A 21,109-nucleotide genomic window follows, 5' to 3' on the forward strand; every position below is an offset into this window, starting at 1 on the left:
TGGCGCTGTAAGGCAGCAGTGCTAACCATTCTGCCACTCTATGTTTCCATTTGATTCTGGCAGACTTTATTTGGAAGTGGGTTTTCTCAGCTTTCTGTTCATAGCTAGGCTTCTACTTACAGCAGTGCATCTAGAGGGCGAAACTGGTCTAGTTAGCTCACTATTCATGCTGACCAATAATACTTAGTTATAATTTAAATTACAGTACAAAATGCATTGCTCTCTAAAATACATAGTGTATGATGTAATGGCCTTATAATGTCAGTAATTCCCAAGATGCTTCATCAAGATCATGGAATCCCTAAAGTGCACAAGGGGGCCATTCGGCCCATCGAGTCAGCAACGACTCTCAGAAAGAGCACCCTAACTAGGCCCATTCACCCGCCCTACCCCCGTAACCCCACCTAACCTACGGGTCAATTTCAACATGGTCAATTCACCTAACCTGAACATCTTTGGACTGTTGGAGGAAACCGGACCACCCGGAGGAAACCCATGCAGACACAGGGTAAAAGTGCAAACTTGACACAGTCATCCAAATCCGGAATTGACCCAGGTCCCTGATGCTGTGAGGCAGTAGTGCTAACCCTGTGCCACCGTGCCGCCCTGTGGCGTTGATGTGGCAGAGATGTGAGGTAAAAATGGGCGCTGAGTTGAGTGAGAGATTAAAACAGAAAAGTTGGTCAAGAAGCTAGCTTTTACAGAAGGACTTAAAGAAAGGAAAGGAAGGTAGAAGGCCAGAGGAATTTCAAAGTGGGATTTGAGGGAATGGGGCCCAGACACCTGATAACCTGGTCAACAATGTTGGGACATAGGGAGACAGGATACTCAAGAGGCCAGAGTCAGAAGCATGAGCATGCTTGTGTGTAATGGGTGTAGTGGGCTTTAAAAACGGACAGGTGAGACCATGATTTAGTCCCAAAGGAGAGAATTCTGCCAATGCATTCAAATCATCCTGGCAACATCTCACTGTTCAAGAGAATGACATTGCCAGGACAAGTTCCCTGCTTGAGGTTAATATTCAGCTGAAAAGATCTCACAGATAAGGTTAACATCACACCCAAATGACAGCTCATAATAATAATATAATAATCACTAATCATCATAAGTAGGCTTCAATGAAGTTACTGTGAACAGCCCCTAGTCGGCACATTCCGGCGCCTGTTCGGGGAGGCTGGTATGGGAATTGAACCCGCGCTGCTGCCTTGTTCTGCATTACAAGCTAGCTGTTTAGCTCACTATGCTAAACCAGCCCCTTTGTGTGCCTGGTACTGGATGCACCTGCAATACCCTAGCTTGTTATATTGTGACAATGATTCCCATTACGGAATAAGACATGGGATATCAAGTCAGTCATTTTTTGAATAGTTTGCAACTACCATCAAAAGCCTGTCCAGGATGTAATTAATTTGAGATACGGTGAGGTTAGTGTAGTAATAATGCATGATGTGCGCTAAATTCTCACCAATCCTCGAATTAATTACTTCTTTTGGGCTTTTTGAAAAAGCAATGGCACCATCACAGGCAGAGGGGAGACTTATTTCTGCATTCTCCGCATCAGTTAAATACCAATTCGAACAAAATCCAGAATGGCAATAATAAGCCATGGTCTACAAAATTCTACATGTCTGTATGTCTGTGATTTCAGACTATAATTTGAACATGTCTGCTGGTCCATGGAGACTTCTGGTTAACCTTCATTCAAACAACTATGGTACCAGAGCCAATATTTAAAACATTATCCATTACTCAAGTTCTCTTGCACGACGGAAAAACACACACCTTATCTTAACTGTATTATTCCACTCAATTTCATGTTTGCGTATATTTGTGTATGGATTTATTTATTACCATCTAGAATCATAGAATTTGAAGTGCAGAAGGAAGCTATTCGGCCCATTGAATCTGTTCCGGCCCATGGAAAGAGCACCCCACTTAAGCACACGCCTCCACTCCATCCCCGTAATCCAGTAACCCCACCTAACCTTTTGGACACGAAGGGCAATTGAGCAATGTCAATCCATCTAATCTGCACATCTTTGGACTGTAGGAGTAAATCGGAGCATCCGGAGGAAGCCCACGCAGACACGGGGAGAACATGCAAACTCCACACAGACAGTACCCCAAGGCCTGAATTGAACCCGGGACCCTGGAGCTGTGACGCAGTAGTACTAACCACTGTGCCACCTTGCCATTGTGCCTCCCCACTTGCTAATCTCTACAGAAATTAGTGATCTGGATTTTGCAGTCAATGGCAAAGCAACAATGCTCATAAATTGACCTCGAAGAAAGCTGTACACAAAGATCGAGCAATCTCTGTGCAATGGATCTTTCCCTTGCTGCTGTTCAATAAAATCTGGTGCCAGGTTAAGGGGATCTCCAGGCATCCAGCAGCAATGATACCATCGAGCATGGTAAGTAGCCAATCACACAGAAGCATTCTCACAGACTGCAAACTGTAAGCTAGGAAGTAAAGTGAACAAATTATTCTTCACTTATTCTTCACTTTGTACATAAAGTTTGCAGAGGGTGAAATAAAGTTGTGCCAGACATCAACGTTAAAAATAGGTCTATTATATTATAAACTAATGGATGTATTATCAGATTGGAAAACATTGATATTACACAAATATTAATTTAGTGCCAGAGAAAATGCACAGGAATGGTTGTGACTGCCATTCCAATTCTCTTCCCACAACAAGTGGTGACTAATGCAGACATTTATCTGTTTCTATAGATAGTTATTCCTGGAACAGGTCACTTGTCTGTTGCCAGAGGCATACAGCTTGAGGGGGACCACTCCAAATCAAGTAGGGTTGAACCAGGTCATCAAGTCCTGTGGTGGGGCTCGAACCCAGAGCTTCTGGTTTAAAGGCAGGGACCCTACCCACTGCATCACAACACCTCCATGGTTATGAGTTAAACACTCAATTACACTTCACAACAAAGTATATCTGTTTCGGGGTATTTTACAGCCACCTTCCAAAAGTGGAAGTGGAAGTTCTCATCCATTCAGCGATTTTTAAAGGATTGCCCTCTGGGAACTTCAATACTGTAGTACACCCTGTGAAGGGGGAGGGAATCACTGACAACAATGTCTGGATTTCTCTGTTTAACTGCGAAAACGGCAATGCCAAAGATTGCTGTCGGTTTCACGATAGCAAAACTTATCTTTACAACTACAAAGTCATAACTTGTCCATTTTGTGCCTGAATTAAACCCCAAAGCACAAGCAAAAGTAAGCTGTACAATTGCATGCGTGACTGATTTTCCAAACACAACTAAAGTTGCAAATGCATTTAAGTTATAAATAAATGCAAGGTCTACATTAAACATGTCTCTATTTTTAAGAATGAACACCCGGTGCACCAGCCTCTAAAGCTGTAACAGAGCTTTAGTAACTCACTATATATATTGATAGGAAAGCGAGGTAACTATACAAGGGAAAAATAAACTGGAAATCATGCTTCCATGAAGTAGAATGGGTGGATAATTGTGTAGAGCACTGACACTGGAATTAACCCATTGAGCCCAATGGTTTGTTTCTGCGCTGTGCTGTGCATCCTGTCTAACGTATACTAATCTTCAATGCCTGGAACGCACAGAGATTCATGCTCGCTCCTTATTTCGACGTGGAGATAACCACTGGCATCTGTGTTTTCTTGCTGGGTGCCAGGCTCGACAGCAAGGGACGGATCTGCGTGACAGGAGTCACTTTCAGGAACAACTCTTGAAGTGCCACACGAAACTCCCTTCTCATCAGGCAGTATAAGATGGGGTTGAGGCAGCTGTTACTGTGAGCGAGGCAGACCGTGATGGGGAAGATGTAGGCTTGGGTAGTGTAGAAGGCGCCCGTAAAATTGACCATGTTCAACTTGATGAAGGCACTCCAGACAGTGATAGCTTGATTCGGCAGCCAGCAGATGAAGAAGGACAGCACGACAATGGTAACCGACTTGGTGACCTTGGATGTTCTCTTCGGGTTGCTGCTGCTCATTTCCTTCCTGTTTACAAAGCGGAGCAACAGGATGTAGCACACAGAGATGATGATCAGAGGTAGGATGAAGCCAGCCAAGACCTTTAAGAGCTTGTAGAGCCCTAACCAAAACTGGGGATCACTGTGAATGTCAGGAAACTTGACAATGCACAGCTCTTCATCAGTCAACACAAGTGTAGTGGAATAGATGGCATGGGGGAGGGTGGCAATGCCAGCCACAATCCAGATGGAGAGACAGATTAACTTGTCCGAATATCCTGCTGAATGTTCCTTCATCTTTAGTGCTTGGGTCACAGATAAATATCTGGTGATGCTCATGGCAGTCAGGAAGAAAACGCTGGCGTACATGTTCATCACCGTCACCGAGGAGACCACTTTACACATGACTTTGCCAAAGGGCCAACTGAAATCCATGGCAGTGTCCACTGCCCAAAAAGGCAAAGTCAGCACAAACTGGAGGTCCGTCACTGCCAAACCCATCACCAGGATAGTCATGGTGGACTTTTTTTTAGCGTATCTGGACTGGAGAAGGTAAAGGACCAAGAGATTTCCTACCAGTCCCAAAGCACAAACTATCAAGTAGACAATGGAGATCAAGATCCTGGTAACTTTAAATCCATCGCTATGGCCTTCAGTGTTAGCAAAAGTCAAGGATTTCAGGAAGTCCTCCAGTGACTGATTGGTTTGATTCAATGAGAAGGAGAAGACATCATGGTGGGAGCAGCAGTTCAGGTCAGGCATGCTGAGGTCTTCTTGTACTCTGTTTTTCTTCAATTTCTTTCGGCAGCTTAGATGACAGGTGTTGTCAGGGTGGTGACAGACATTTCCATCCCTTCCTCTGATCGATCTAATCTCTCTCTCCGTCTGCCTTCTTGACTTCACTCTCAGATCCCTCTCTGACTCACCTTTCCCACTCTCTCTCTCCCTCTCCCCCCTCTGATCCCCCTCTCTCGGAACCCCCTCTCTCTCACTCTGATTTCTCTCTCCCTCTATCTCTGAAACCCTGCTCTCTGATTCCCCCTCTCCCTCACCCCTCTTCCTCTGATCTCCCTCTCTCTCTCTCTCTCTCTGATCCTCTCTGGCCCCCCTCTCTGACCCCCCTCTCTCACTCTGATCCTCCCTCTCTGACCCCCCTCTCTGATCCCCTCTCTGATCCCCCCCTCTCTCTCTCTGATCCTCTCTGACCCCCCCTCTCTCGCTGATCCTCCCTCTCTAACCCCCCTCTCTGACCCCCTCTCTGATCCTCTCTGATCCCCTCTCTGATCCCCCTCTCTCTCTCTGATCCTCTCTGACCCCCCTCTCTCTCTCTCTGATCCTCTCTGACCCCCCCTCTCTCGCTGATCCTCCCTCTCTAACCCCCCTCTCTGACCCCCTCTCTGATCCTCTCTGATCCCCTCTCTGATCCCCCTCTCTCTCTCTGATCCTCTCTGACCCCCCTCTCTCTCTCTCTGATCCTCTCTGACCCCCCTCTCTCTGATCCCCTCTCTCTCTCTGAGATCCTCTCTGACCCCCCTCTCTGACTCCCCTCTCTCTCTGATCCACCCTCTCTCTCTCTGATCCTCTCTGATCCCCTCTCTGATCCTCTCTGATCCCCTCTCTGATCCCCCCTCTCTCTCTCTGATCCTCTCTGACCCCCCTCTCTCTCTCTCTGATCCTCTCTGACCCCCCTCTCTCTGATCCCCTCTCTCTCTCTGAGATCCTCTCTGACCCCCCTCTCTGACTCCCCTCTCTCTCTGATCCCCCTCTCTCTCTGATCCTCTCTGATCCCCCTCTCTGATCCCCCCTCTCTGACTCCCCTCTCTCTCTGATCCCCCCTCTCTCTCTCTGATCCTCTCTGATCCCCCTCTCTGACCCCCCTCTCTCTGATCCCCCCTCTCTCTCTCTCTGATCCTCTCTGATCCCCCTCTCTGATCCCCCCCTCTCTCTCTCTGATCCTCTCTGATCCCCCTCTCTCCCTCTCTGATCCTCTCTGACCCCCCTCTCTCTGATCCCCTCTCTCTCTCTGAGATCCTCTCTGACCCTCCTCTCTGACCCCCCTCTCTCCCTCTCTCTGATCGCCCTCTTTCTGATGCCCCTCACACTGACCCCCGTCACTCTGACCCCCTCTCCCTCATTCTCTGATTCCTCTCTCCAGCTTCCTGCTCCCCTCTCTCACCTTTACTCTCCCTCTCCTCTCTCTCGCTACCTCGGTAGCTCTTTCAGTTGATTTCTTCGTTTCTTGTGACTCGCTGAGGGTTATCGAACAGCTCTTAAATAAACGACGTCACCGAGCATCATCCAAATTAGTAAAAAGCAGCGAGGTGAATGCAGACTGTTGAAGAGTGACTGAGCCCGGAGCGGAGAGACCTGAAGCTTGCTTGTTTTCACAATTCTTAAATGTTACATTTTACTGGAGAAACAACAGCAAACTTGAAGAAAAGATTTAGAAGGAAGTAAATCGATCACAATGTAACTGGTAAATGTAGTCGTCAGCTTCATCATTGAGTGGGAACTTTATTTAATATTGTCCCAGTCTTGTCACGTTGATATGGTAAATTCCCCAATATTGTCGAAGGATATTGATCAGTATTTGCATGGTACTTGCGCCCGATTTTAATTTGAGATTTGCCCCCAATTTAAAGGGATGACGTTAATGTAACTGACTGGTGAAACTGACCAACTCTCTCCAGACGTTACATTATGAATAAAGGATTAAAGTTTGTGAATTAAATGTACCGGCTGGAAATCAGTATCAGCAAAGGGGGCTGAATCCCTCGCCCTGTCAGTGTACTCCTGTTTGTTCTACTCCTGGAGATCTGGTTAAAGCACATTTACTGTTTTATTTCCCCGTGTGAGAGATTTTTGAGGGATTTTTTTTCTTCTTCTGCCAAGCTATGCAAGGCACATGGGTCCATAAAGGCAACATACTAAACACTATTCGAGGCACACAGGTTGGACGAGTTTCGAATCTCGGTGGGCTATGTGAATTCACCCTTTAAGGGTGCAAGAAATAATCAGGAAAGGCTGGAAATGATGAGGCAGAGATTTGTAACATGTGTAACCCCACCCCTTCAAAAAACCCTCTCATCGTCTCCAGGTGAAACTCTGACAGCCCAGCGCATATCAGAATCTAAAGTGGAGAGACTCTGGGCTCGGGTAGAATAATTTATAAGTATTTTGAGAAAGAATCACAAAAAAATACGCTGACAACCAACCTGTCCCGTGGGATAATCGTTTGATGTGAAATGGAAAGCTGGTGTCATGTCTTGTTAGTAAAAATGAGATAGTTCACAAATGAAACATCCCTATTGTGAGTGTAGATTAATAATGCATGCACTCTGGTATTTGAGTTGCATTCCTCCCTTTTTGAGGCACGTTCTTGCACGGTCTGATTCTAAATTACCCCGTCTGAAGAGTTTAAACGTCTCTTTTCGCAAGAGAACACTTTATTTTACCGATTTCCCTATCTTGAGCGAGCTACAAATCTCGACCGGCTCTGGCACAGCGGTGGGGTTGCATGTTGCAATGCAGCATGTTGGAATGTTTCACATCTTCCTTTGCTGATTGACTCTGTCCCCGGGCTGAATGGGCGTGGCTGGGTTGGAGAGCTGGTCAGAGAGTCAGGAGCTTCAGCACCCACCCCACTGGGTTGTTGGTCGATTGAATGGTGTTCCAGCATTTTCAGGATGTGGAGATGCCGATGTTGGACTGGGGTGGGCACGGTAATAAGTCTTACAACACCAGGTTAAGGTCCAACAGGTTTATTTGGGAATCACTGGCTTTCGGAGGGTAGCTCCTTCATCAGGTGATGCTGAGAAACCATGGAGCTGTGGAATGGGAAAAGGTTTTACTTGACCCCCCATCTCACCCTGCTCCTTTCAATTTATTGTCCACAACTTCACTGCCTTTGGTCTCCAACTAGTCCCTTCTACATAATTCAAAGACAAACGGTGGCACAGGAGTTTGCACTGCTGCATCACAGTTCCAGGGTCCTGGGTTCAATTCCCGCCTCGGGTGACTGTGTAAAGTTTGCAGTTTCTAACGGTGTCTGCATGTGTTTCTTCTGGGGGCTCCAGTTTCCTCCCACAGTCTAAAGATGTGCGGGTCTGGTGGATTGGCCACACTAATTTGCTCCTTAGTTTCGAAAAGGTTAGTTGGGGTTACTGGGTTATGGGGATAAGGTAGAGGTGTGAGTTTATGTGGGGTGCTATTTCTGAAGGCCGGTGCAGAGTTGATGGGCCGGATGGCCTCCTTCTGCACTGAAATTCTAAGATTCTATGGAAAGGGCCAAATAATGAGCTGGGCAGAAGGGTCATGTGTGACTCCAAACTTCTCTCTCCACAGATGCTGCCTGACCTGCTGAGTTCATCCAGCATTTTCTGTTTTGATTTCAGATCACCAGTATCCTCAGCATATTGCTTTTGTTAAAATAATGAGTTTCATCTGTGACTTCATGTCAGATATTCAAAAACATCCCAAGGATTCCCGAACTTTTATCTTCCACATCTAGGTCCATCTCTGGACCCTTCCATCCTGCTGTCTGATGCACTTGTTATCAAAAAAAGGAAAACAAGATTTGCAGCGAGCCTTTTACTTTCTTCATTCTTCAAGGGGATGTGGGTGCCAGTGGCAAGACCAGCTTTGTTGCCCTTTCCTAATTGCCCCCCTCAAGCTGAGTGGCTTGCTTGGGTTATTTCAGAGGGCAGTTAAGAGTCAATCATACTGCTGTGGGTCTGGAATAGCATGTAAAACAGACCAGGTAAGGGCAGCAGATTTCCTTTCCGAAAGAATATTGGTGAACCACGGTGGGTTTTTGTGACAATTAGTAATAGTTTCACACTCACCATCAATAAGACGTGCTTCCAATTCCAAAGCTGTGCAAATTGGGTGGATTAGCCATGCTAAGATTGCCCCTTAGTGTCCAAAGATGTGCAGATTAGGTGGGGTTACAGGGTACGGGGTGGGGGAATGGGCATAGGTCGGGGGTTCCTTCAGAGGGTTGCTGGAGACTCAATGGGCCGAAAAGCCTCCTTTGGCACTGTCAGGATTCCATGATGATTCCAGATCTACTGACAACCACTATAGGACTTGAACCCATGTCACCAGAAAATTGGATAAAAGCAAATTACTGCGGATGCTGGAATCTGAAACGAAAGGGAAAATTCTGGAAAATCTCAGCAAGTCTGGCAGCATCTGTAGGGAGAGAAAAGAGCCAATGTTTCGAGTCCGATGACTCTTTGTCAAAGCTAACAGACAGAGAAAGCGGGAAATATTTATACTGTGGAGTGAGAATGAAAGATGAGTCATAGCCACAGAAACCCAGGGAAACTGGGTGCTAATGGCCACAGAAACCAAGGGGAAAGAGTGTGGCCATCAGCACCCAGTTTCCCTGGGTTTCTGTGGCTATGACTCATCTTTCATTCTCACTCCGCAGTATAAATATTTCCCGCTTTCTCTGTCTGTTAGCTTTGACAAAGAGTCATCAGACTCAAAACGTTAGCTCTTTTCTCTCCCTACAGATGCTGCCAGACTTGCTGAGATTTTCCAGCATTTTCCCTTTCACCAGAAAATTGACTGGGTCCACAGGATTACTAGTCCACTGTTAGTACCAATACACCATTGTCTCCCCTCAAGCCAATGAAGTACAGTCTCTACTGTAATGTACACAGCAGCCAATGTATGCACAGCAAGCTCCCACAAACAGTCTTGGTTTAATGATCAATATTGGCCGGGAGACAATTTCCTTGCTTTTCTTCCAATTGTCTCACCAGATCGTTTACACCTGTTGTTCATTCTGGTGAGTGTGCTTTACACTCAATTGGCTGTTTTATTACTTAGCTCTAGAGTTGCCAGGTATCCTTATGATACCTCCACAAGGTTCAAGTTCAAGTTCAGATCAATGACTCAATACACCAATTAGTAAGGTTCAAATCAAAACACGTTTATTAATACACAGTTAATCGCTACTCATGCATACAATACTAAAAGACTAGGTCATTCCTACAACTAACAGGCCAATACTTATCTGGATAAGGGAACCCGCTGGGTCAGGGAACAATGGCCTCTTGCTCGATCCTGAGTCTGCAGGATTCCAGCTGGTACGGACTAAGGGGTTAGGAGCATCTATCTCGTAGCGTGCGTTAACTGGACACTTACTTGATGGTGCAGCAGTTAGCCAGGCCTCTCCTTCTTACGGTCAAGTTCTTCGAGAGCTGCTAAGATGTTCTGCTGGGAGGGCCGGCTAAGAGAGCGAACTGAACTTGAGACCTGTCTTTTATAGGTCCCAGGGGCTTTGCGCCCTTTTGGGCAGACCCTGAGCTTACTTCCAATCGATTGGATCCCATACCAATCGATTGGTTTGAATTCCCCATTACTGGGGATGTTTCTCAATCGCTGGGCGGTTCTTTCTGGCTTGTTTGTCTCTTTTGCTTTGGACTCCCGTTGGCGCCGAGGAGTCTGACTTGCTATTGAGTGTCTCAAATGTAGCTAATTGTTGTAGCTAATTGTTCCCGGGGATCACTCATCACAGCAGCCAATTTGTGCACAGCAAACTCCCACAAACAGTGTTGGTTTAATGATCAATATTGGCCGGGAGACAATTCCCTTGCTTTTCTTCCAATTGTCTCACCAGATCGTTTACACCCACCGAAGGGGACAGATGCGGCCTCAGTTTAACATGTCACCCAGAAGACTGTGCAGCACTCCCTCAGCAATGCAGCGTATCGTTAACCTAGATTATGTGCTCTGGAGTGACCTTCTGACTCAGAAACAAGAGTTACAAACTGAGCCACGGATAGGATTGGATTGGATCGGATGGAATAGGCTGAGATTGTATTCTTGCGAACAGAGGAGGCGGAGGGGTTACTTAATTGAAGTGTTCAAGTGTGAGAGACTTAGACAGGGTAGACATGTTTCCCCGAGCGGAGAGGTCAGTTACCAGGCGACTCAGGTTTATGCCGATTGGCTGAAGGGTTCGGCGGGACATGGAGAAAAACTTCTTCACCCGGAAGATGGTGGGTGTCTGGGATTCGCTGCCCGGATTCATGGTTGAGACAGACACCTTCAACTAATTTAAAAAGTACCTGGATCTGCATCTGAAATGCTATAACCTTCAAGGGCACGGACCAGGTGCTGGAAGGTGAGATGAGAACAGCAGCTAGGTTTTTTTTAAATAATCTTTTTTGGCCAGCACAGACACAGTGAGCTGAATGACCTTTTTCAGTGCCACAACTTTTCTATGGTTGCTATGGCTGGCATCTGAGACCAACTAAAATTACACCACATTTTTCACAATTTATAGGATTGGGGGCTGATTAACTCAGCTGGCTAGAATATGGTTCAGATTGATGCCAGTTGCAGGGATCCGATACTTATTCTGGGTGAGTTATACCAAGAGCATACCTCATAGCTCTGCACATAATAAAAAAATCATAGCACTTTACTGTGATTGGCAAATAATCACCATCCACCTACCTTCAGGCAAAGACGCGAAGAGCAATTGATCATAACTCTGCTTTCAGCAAACTTTTCTTTCTTCCCTCATAACCATTTGTCAGTGGTACAACCCCAGAGGGTGGGACAGGCAATTTAGGATCTCATTGTCATGTCCCACTTACCTGGTCAGCAGGAATGAACTGCTGGAGAGTTCCCTTCTAGTTCTCAATTTATCTCAATTCAGTTGTCAGAGATCAGGGGCGGGATTCTCCCCTAACCGGCGGGGCAGGCTTCACTGGTGCCGAGGAGTGGCGTGAACCACTCTGGCATCAGCCTGCTCGGAAGATGCGGAATCCTTCGCACCTTCAGGGGCTAGGCCGGTGCCTGCAGGGTTGGCACCACACCAACCGGTGCTGAAGGGCGGAAGCGCCTGCGTGTGCTGGTTTGATTTACGCCGGCGGGATTGGCCGAAAACGGGCGGCTGCTCGGCCCATCGCGGGGCGGAGAATCGCCGGGGGGGGGGGGCCGCTGCCAGCATGCGCCAACTGGCGTGGCGCGATTCCCGTCCCCGCCAAAACCCAGGCGCCGGAGAATTCGGCAGCCAGCATCGGGGCGGGATTTACGCCGTCCCCCGGCGATTTTCCGACCCAGCGGGGGGGGGGGGGGGGGGGGGGGGGGGGGGGGCGGAGAAACCCGCCCAAGATCACTCAGTGGCATAGAGCCTGAGGTTACATTGGCTGCTCCTGCAAAGTCCCAAATTATAGCAACATCATCAGGTCTGAGACTGTAATTTAAAAGCTCCAGGGTCCTGGGTTCAATTCCAGTCTTGGGTCACTGTCTGTGTGGAGTTTGCACTTTCTCCCCATGTCTTTGCGGGTTTCCTCCGGGTGCTCGGGTTTCCTCCCAAAGTCTAAAGATTTGCAGGCTACCTGGATTAGCCATGCTAAATTGCCCCTTTAGGGAGGTCAAATGGGCAGTAAACTGGCAGATGGAATTTAATCCTGAAAGGTGTGAGGTGTTAGTTTGGAAGGAGCAATTTGACAAGGAAATATTCAATGAATGGCACCATACTGGGAAGTCTTAAGAAACAAAGAGACCGTGTTTGGCGTGTTTCTAAATAGATCTCTGAGGCAGAAGGACAGGTTAAGAGCGTGGTGAAAAAGGCATATGGTACACTTGCCTTTACCAATCGAGACATAGATTACAAAAGCAAGGAAGATATGTTGGAGTTATATTGAACATTGGTGAGGCTGCAGCTGGAGTACTGTGTGCAGTTCTGGTCGCCACATTATAGGGAGCAATGTGATTGCACTGGAGGAGGTGCAGAGGCGTTTCACCAGGATGTTGCCTGGGATGGAACATTTTAGTTATGAAGAGAGGTTCGTTTGGATTGGGTTGTTTTCGCTGGAGCAGAGAAGACTGAGGGGTGACCTGATCGAGGTGTACAAGATTATGAGGGGCATGGACAGGGTGGATAGGGAACAGCTGTTCCTCTTAGTTGAAGGGTCGATTAAGAGAGGACACAAGTTCAAGGTGAGGGGTGGGGGGATAAACCTTTTTACTCAGAGGGTGGTGACGGTCTGGAACACACTGCCTGGGAGGATAGTAGAGGCGGGTAGCCTCAGATCCTCGAAAAGGTACCTGGATGAATACTTGGTACGTCTTAACATTCGAGATTAGGATGAGATTAGGATTGGCAGGTCAGGTGCCTTTCAGGTGTCGGTGCAGACTCGATGGGCCGAAGGGCCTTTTCTGCACTGTATTTTTCTGTGATTCTGTGAATTCCAAATCTTAAGTCCTGGGAAGGTGGAGGCAAAGCCGGCAATGGTGAAGTGATAGAAAGCAGGATTGTTCAAGAGGCCAACATTGTAGGAGCTTAGCAGGTTGTAAGAGCAAGTTGCAGTGATAGGGAGGCATTTGAAAACAGGAATAACAATTTTTAAATCAAGGCTTTGCCAGAGAGACAAAGCAAGTCAGTGAGCACAGGAATGATGGTTAAATGAGATTTGGTCTGAGTTTAGGAAAAAAAATAAGTTTTTTCAGGATGAGAAGTAAGAGGCTGGTCAGGAAAGCTTTGGAATAGTCACATCTCTAGGTAATAAAGGCTGATAGAGCCTGCATGTGGCAGCAAGGTTACTAACTATTTGGCTCAGCCTCTGACAGGGCCTGGAAGAGATCAGTGGCTGGGGAAGAGTGTTTGAGCAGGCTGTTCTAGTGAATGGAGCATCACACATGGTCCATTCCTCTCTCCACACCCAGTCAATGCAGAAAGCCAGTTTTCAGTAGGAAACTGATCACTGAATCTTGGCCCAAGGCATACATCCAGGTCAATGTGCTCCTTGCTGGGTTTGAATCACAGAGACTAACTTCAGCCTCTTCACTGCTGCACCAATATCAACATGTGGGCCTTGTCTTGTCTGCACAGTACAGTATCAGGCTCTCCATTGAGCATTCACCTATTGGGACATCAGGGATTACTCTCAAATTCAATTGAAAAGCAAACTGCAGAAAATGCACAATCACAGCAACATTATAGAGAGCCAGTGTTGCAGGAAGGCACAGACCAACACAGAGATGTACAGGTAACTAACCTGGAGGTTTGCCATTTAAAATAGAGATGAGGAGGAATTTCTTTGCTCAGAGAGCAGTTAATCTTTGTAATCCCCAGCTCCAAAGAGGTCTGGAAACTGGGTCATTGAACACATTCAAGGTCGAATTCAATGCTAAATTAGACAGAGTTTTGACTAACAAGGTGGTCAATGTTTATGGTGGACAGATAAGAAAATGGTGTTACGGCCACCATCTGACCAGCCAAGATATTATTGAGTGGCATCCTCCTGTTCCTGTTTCTTACTCTAATGCTTCAAAGAAAGTTTTTAAGGAATGAAGCAGGAGGGAGCGACAGAGAGGAACCTAAATTGGGTTGGTCGAAATTCAGAATGAACAAGATGCCAGAGTTGGACCATGCAGAGATTTCAGGGATTTGCGGGGTGAGATGTTGCAGGGGTTTGAACACAGGGACGAGAGTTTTGAATCTGAGACGTTGCTGGTCTCGGAATCAACGAAGACCAGTGATTGCAGATGGGCCAATGGGACTTGACGAGAGAGCACAGGGTAATAGAGCTTTGGGTGAATTCAACATCATGCAAACTGGAATTGCGGCAGCGGAGTTCGGATGAACTGAAATTCAGGGAGCGTGGAAAATGGGATGTGGCGGTCAGGACAGCATTGGAATAATCAAGGCTGGGGTTGCAATAAGACCGGATTCTGGTCAAATATGCAATAGAATAAGTAAGGTATACCGGCTTTTGATTTCGGAACAGTTAAATGAAGGAATTTGAGTGTGTGGGTTAATTCTATCAATGAAAGACTAACAAGAAAAGCATCCACTCAGAATAGGATTAACATGTCTCTCAGTCACATGTCCATTCTTGCTTCGTTTGCTGAGTGCTAACTAACGGATTTAATTCCACTGTAATAGGATAATTGGCTTATATACAAGAGCCTTAATGATCCTAAATGATAGGACATTCTCATAAATAATTAAAACCAGCTCTCTTTACAAATTATGGAGGGTATATGCTAATGGTGCTAATATATTACTTAGTTATGCCAATGCAATGTAGATCATTGAATCAGCATTCTGCAGCCTCCCCGAACAGGCGCCGGAATGTGGCGACCTGGGGCTTTTCATAGTAACTTCATTTGAAGCCTACTTGTGACAATAAGCGATTTTCATTTCATTTTTCATTTTCAAGCTGTGTGTGGAAGTGATGGGCAACAGGAAAGCTGGAACTGAGGCCTAATCAAAGGGGCAATTGTCATCAAATAGAGGATCTCCTAGGAAATGCAACTTAAGTGCTGCAGACACATGGCAACCAGTTTAAATGGGCACTGGTAGAAAATGTCGTGAAATCCTGTACTCCCTGCCATTACTGGCTGCTTGTTTTGGTTAATTACCCGGCACAGCGAGATATTAGTTTTACTCCGTTTGGCTGCCCCATGAAAGGACTCGAATCCGATTCATAACCTTCCGAAAACTGCACTGCAGCCGCTGGCTCAAGCTGTTTGCACAGCGATTGTTCCCACTGGGCCAGCGGTGGTAGGCACATCAACCCAGAGGTTAGAAAGCCTTGGGTGCCAAGCCCCACTCAACACAGTCAGCAGTGTCGTCTTTCGAATCAGACATTTTAACATCAGGTCCAGTTGGCACGTTCCGGGGACTGTTATCAATTTAATTTACGAAGAGTTCTCCACATTTCTCCTAACTAACCTTTATCTTTCAGCCAACAACAGTAAAACCAGATCATTTGGTTGTTTATTTCATTGCTGTTTGTGGGATCTTGCTGTGTACAAGTTGGCAGGTATATTTGTCCGTGTATCCACAGTGCCTACGCTTCAAAAATACTTAATCGGCCACAGCTAAAGTGCTTTAAGATGTCCATGAAAAGGTCCATATTAATACAAGTTATTTCTTACTATGTTGGCCTGCAGCGAGCCAGATACATACATTCCTGAGTTCCTAGACAATCCGTCTCTACATGGTCACATGTGTATGAGGACCTGGCATTCCTACCCAGACCTAGCTGGAAAATATTCATGTGCAGAAACAAAGACAGCCTCACTGGAGGAGAAGCCAGTTCAGAAGTGGATGTCACTGAATATACAGGCCAGGACACTACCACCCAGACTAGAATGCTCCCCCCAACAATATCAAATAATAATAATCAAATTATATCAAATATTAATAACAATATGGGTGACATGGTGGCACAGAAGTTAGCACTGCTGCCTCACAGAGCCAGGGACCCAGGTTCAAATCTGGCCTCGGGTGGCTGTGTGGAGTTTGTACTTTCGTCCCGTGTCTGCGTGGGTTTCCTCCGGGTTCCCTGGTTTCCTCCCACAGTCCAATGATGTGCAGGTTGGGTGGATTGGCCATGATCAATTGCCCCTTTGTATCCAAAGGTTAGGTGGGGCTACAGGGATGGGGCAGGGGAGTGGGCCTAGTTGAGTTGCTCTTTCAGAGGGTCTGTGCAAAGTTGATGGGCCGAATGGCCTCCTTCCGCACTGTAGGGATTCTATGATTCTTTTCTATGATTCTAAATAGAAAACACTGCATCCACTCAGCAGGTCTGGGAGCACCTGTAGAGAGAGAAACAGAGTTAACGTTTCGACTCTGTATGACTTCGTCAGACGAACATTATCAATCCGCGAGCTTGGTTTTCACAGTCTCTCAAAGCAGTAGCAGGGGATATTATGGGCACAAAGCTTCAATCCTGAGGAGACAGGTGCAGAAAATCATGATTACATTGTCATGGCAATTGGTTGTAATTCAGCGTGATTTATAACACTGCTTTTTCACTAACGAAACCAATCAATAATGGTTTGTTAAAACATCTGTGCTGCTTTGAGTGGGCCAGAGCATTGAGGTTTGTTCTTGTCTAATTAGTTATATAGATTCAATAAATTAACAATGTAGAGCTGCAATCCAGAGCATCAATAAAATACCTGGTGATTAAAAACACAGCGTTTGATCTTCAGAAGACCATTGAGTGCACGGAGTCTGTGGCAGTAAAAATGAGTGCCACTATCATATTCGGTTTATTAATTCATGTTGTAAGGAATCGTGAGAGACCCTTGGGAGCATCAATCAGATCCAAAGCCGCACTCTGGACAAATCAGGAATGAGTGACTACGACAAGAAATGTGTTAAAACAAGAATTTTATTGAATAATGATTTGAATAATAATAATGATATGACAGTTATGATTGACAATATAAAATTGGAGAACAGTAGGTGGAAATAATGATTACTTTATTGAAAGGAGAAAGCACTTTATATATATCAGAGGAAAATACGAAAGACAGATTTTTCTAAAGCACAAACAATGACCTCGCGACAGCTCCTCAAATTGGTACGCCCATTACCAAGTCAATTAGTAACGGTACAGGTGAGCACTATGGTCGATCACTCCGTTCCTGGCCCTCCCTCCTGCCATCAGTAGTGACTATTCCACTATGGCTGCAGCAATGAGTCTTCGAAGCAGATACGCTTTAAGTCAAATTTCTGACTCCATTGCAGCCTTTCAAGGCCTGGTACAGTCTTTTCCCAAAACAAATCTCAGATCTTATCAATTCTTCCCCCAGACACTGCGAGGTTGTGTTGGCTCCATGATATCCAAATTGTTTCCACAGTTCTTGATGTTGTCTTCTCGCTTGCCATCAACTAAGTGTTATGTCCACCAATCAAATTTCATCTTCTGATGCTTCAGCTAACCACCCCACATAAAGGTGGCACTGCTGCCTCATGGCTCCAGGGACCCGGGTTTGATTCCTACTGTGTGGAGTTTCCATGTTCTCTTTGTGTTTCTGTGGGTTTCCTCAGGGTGCTCAGGTTTCCTCCCACTGTCCAAAGGCGTGCAGGGTAGGTAGGGTTACAGGAATAGGGCGGGGAATGGGCCTTGGTCGGCCTAGGTAGGTGGGTGCAGACTCAATGCGCCGAATGTCGTCCTTCAGCACTGTAAGGAGTCTATGGATTCATAATCCTCACCTGTAGTCCAAGGGTCACTGAATGCAGTCAGAAAAAGACAAAACACAACTTGATTTTGTGTTCTAGCTTGAAGAATGGAAACATAGATATAACCTAAATACATGGCCAGTATTAATAATACACAAAGTCTGGGAAAACAGATCACTACAGATTATTACTGATTAATTAAATTCTTCCGGTGGCGGCGATGGAGAAGGAAGTCGCACATTTGGTAGCTCCCTCTTGTGACAAAACCTTTGAACCTATTCTCCCGTTATTTTTGGAATTTTGCTGGATAAATCGGTGGACAGTGAGACAGTGAGGAGAAATCCCCCACCAATGAATGGAGCAGTGGACTAGAAGTGGCCGCATAAGGAGACATAGTCAAGCAAGGAAGACGCGTGCAGAGCCGGCAGCGCAGGAAAACATGGCAGAGGTGCAGGAACCTGGGGTGGTGGCACAGTGGTCGACGGTAAAGCTGGTGAAGGTCTTTGAGGAGAGCTTCGCCAAGCTAAAGAAAGACAGCTGGACCTGATTAAGGCATCGATTCATCGGGTGGAACAGGGTCTAGAAACCCACAGACGGGCGATTCAGAAAGTGGAGGAAAAGGTGTCCGAGCAAGAGGATCATTTAACCACTTTGGAGGCCGAGGTGGAGCTGATGAAAGACCACCAGAAAACGTTGCAGGAGAAGTTGGAGGGCTTGGAGAACATGTCCAGGAGACAGAACCTGAGGATCTTCAGCCTCCCTGAGGGCAGTGAGGGTCGGATGTGAGGGCATTTATGGCAATTATGCTGGAAAAGCTGATGGGAGATGGAGCATTTACGCAACCCTTGGAAGTGGACAGAGCGCATAGAGCTCTTGCAAGGAAGGCGCGAGCAAATGAACCGCAGAGGGCAATGGTGTTGTAAATGCACCGGTTCCTGGACAAGGAGCAGATTTCGCAGTGGGCCAAGCAGGTACGGAGCTGCTTTTGGAGAACTGTGAGTTGCGCATCTACCTGGACCTGGGCGCGGGACTGGCCAGAAGGCGAGCCGGATTTAATAGGTCAAAATTGTCCCTCTTCAAGAAAGGGGTGAAGTTTGGGATGTTGTATCCAGCGTGTCTTTGGGTCACGTTTGAGGGCCAGGAACTTTATTTTGAATCACCAGACGAAGTTATGAACTTTATCAAGGACAAAAGGCTGGCAGGGCATTAAGGTCACTGAACCTGGCGGAGGACATTGCGGTGGCAATGTGGTCAAAATCACTTCTGTGTTGTTTTGAATATGCTGTGCTCTCTGTAACAAGGGGTTATTGTTGTTTCTTGTTCCCTTTTTTTTCTCTCTGGTTGCTTTTGCCCCTTCCTTTTTTCTTTGGTTTTCGTGTGTTAAGATGTTTTAGCAGCTGCTCAGAAATGTAGGGCGAAATTCTCCGCACCCGCGGAAAGTCGGCAAACGGTCGTAAAAATCGGGACCGTTTTACGACGGTCGCGAAGGCTTCATTTCCCGACCGATTCACTTCCTGGAAATGGGCTAGCAGCGCGGCCGCGTCAATTACGTGCGTGATGACGACGGAACGCGACGACGACACGAACCCGCCCATGTGACGCCGCCCGACGCCGTAAAAAGGCGCGGGCGACCACAGAATCTGTCGGGCAGGATGTCGGAGCCTAGGCGAGCTGCACCTCGCTTTATTGATGCAGACGTCGAGGCGCTGCTCGATGCCGTGGAGCAGAGGAGGGGCATCATCCGCCCGCGGAGAGGGCATCGCCAACCTGCCAGCACGGTACGCCAGGCCTGGCGTGACGTGGCTGCTGCCGTCAGTGCTGTGGGGCAGACCCCTCGCTCAGCAGAGCAGTGCCGAAAGAAGCTACATGACCTCACCAGGTCTGCCAGGGTAAGTGCCATGAGGGTGCCCCCTAGTCACAACCATCCCTCCCCCTTAACTGCCCGGGGGGGGGGGGGAGAGGGATTGGGGCAGAGTTATTTGAGGGTGGTTCACAAAGTTGTCACAGACCCAGCGCTCTGGCCCCGAGGAGAGATGCAATCATCTGATGACAACTTGCCCCCCCCCCAAACTGTGCCAGTATCAGAACGGACTTCTGAGACCTACCGTTTTGTAATGATCTACCTATGTTTCCTCCCCAACAGGCCAAGGCCGGTCATAACCACCGTGAGCGGCACAAGACTGGAGGGGGTTCGCCCAACATGCACCCCCTCAGCACCTTTGAACAGAGGGCACTGGACCTTGTTGGGGGGTCTGCCACCCGCGATATCGCGCAATGCGAGGTTGGCGGAACTGCAGCAAGTGAGACAACCCTCCCTGACAAACACCCTCCCCCCCCCCCATCCTCTGTCCCTTCACACACCCTGCCCACTGGGACACCTCCCCATCCTCTGTCCCTTCACACACCCTGCCCACTGGGACCGTCCAGCGGCCTGCCGAGCAAATCGAAATAACCCGTCTCATTCTCTTCCCTAGGACGTGATGCCGAACGACCAGGGCCGTCTGGCTGCAGACGGAGACACGAATCTGCCGCCACCTCACCCGGGGCCTCACAACAGAGGGTGCCCGATCAGCGGGCAGCCCTATCTGCCCCAACCCAATCTGCGGACCAGGACGCACAGAGGGTTCGAGGTCCACCACCACCACCAGAAATGGCCAGGGACAACCCTCCTGTCGCTGAGCGGCCCCACACCCTGGACGAGGACCTAACCATTGAGAGCGTCGGGCTTGCGGCACTGCTTTCTCCCACCACTTCCATCATCCCAGAGATACACACCCCGGCGGGCCTATTTAGTGATGAGTCTCCTGGGGCACAGTCTGGTTGGCACATCACAGATGAGCAGGTACAGCAGGTGGAGGTCGGAGCAACAGAGGGCCCGGACTCGCGGAGGCCAGACCAGGCCCAGGATGCAGCTGGCTCCCAGACGTTTTCGGAGTTCCTGGAGTTTCTCAACCCACCCGCACAGCCGATGCCTCAGGAAACCCAGGGAAACAATGACGGGATGAGGGCTTCCTTCCAGACTCTGCAGACGCTGTTAGAGGAGTCGATCCGCGTCCAAGAGCAGGGAGTGGTGCCGCTCATGGCAGAGACCCAGTCCGACACCGCACGGGTGGCATCCGCGGTGGAGGCAATGGGTCAGGTTATGCAAGACGTTGGGATTAATGTGCACGCGTCATCCTCGG

At 47.6% G+C, this 21,109-nt stretch overlaps 1 protein-coding gene across 1 annotated transcript; it reads right to left on the bottom strand.

Annotated features, from left to right (window-relative positions):
* Positions 1–2,102: 2,102 nt before the first annotated feature.
* LOC119953339 (relaxin-3 receptor 1-like) lies at positions 2,103–4,884 on the bottom strand. Its single transcript, XM_038777511.1, has one exon. It carries the CDS (start codon positions 4,736–4,738, stop codon positions 3,623–3,625), a length of 1,116 nt encoding a protein of 371 aa, XP_038633439.1. The 5' UTR covers positions 4,739–4,884; the 3' UTR covers positions 2,103–3,622.
* Positions 4,885–21,109: the final 16,225 nt, after the last annotated feature.

The sequence above is a fragment of the Scyliorhinus canicula genome, chromosome 18 (genome assembly GCF_902713615.1).
Source record: "Scyliorhinus canicula chromosome 18, sScyCan1.1, whole genome shotgun sequence".
Taxonomy (NCBI): domain Eukaryota; kingdom Metazoa; phylum Chordata; class Chondrichthyes; order Carcharhiniformes; family Scyliorhinidae; genus Scyliorhinus; species Scyliorhinus canicula.

Excerpts from the sequence above, each read along its gene's own strand:
- LOC119953339 (XM_038777511.1), bottom strand. The coding sequence starts at position 4,738 with ATGCCTGACCTGAACTGCTGCTCCCACCATGATGTCTTCTCCTTCTCA.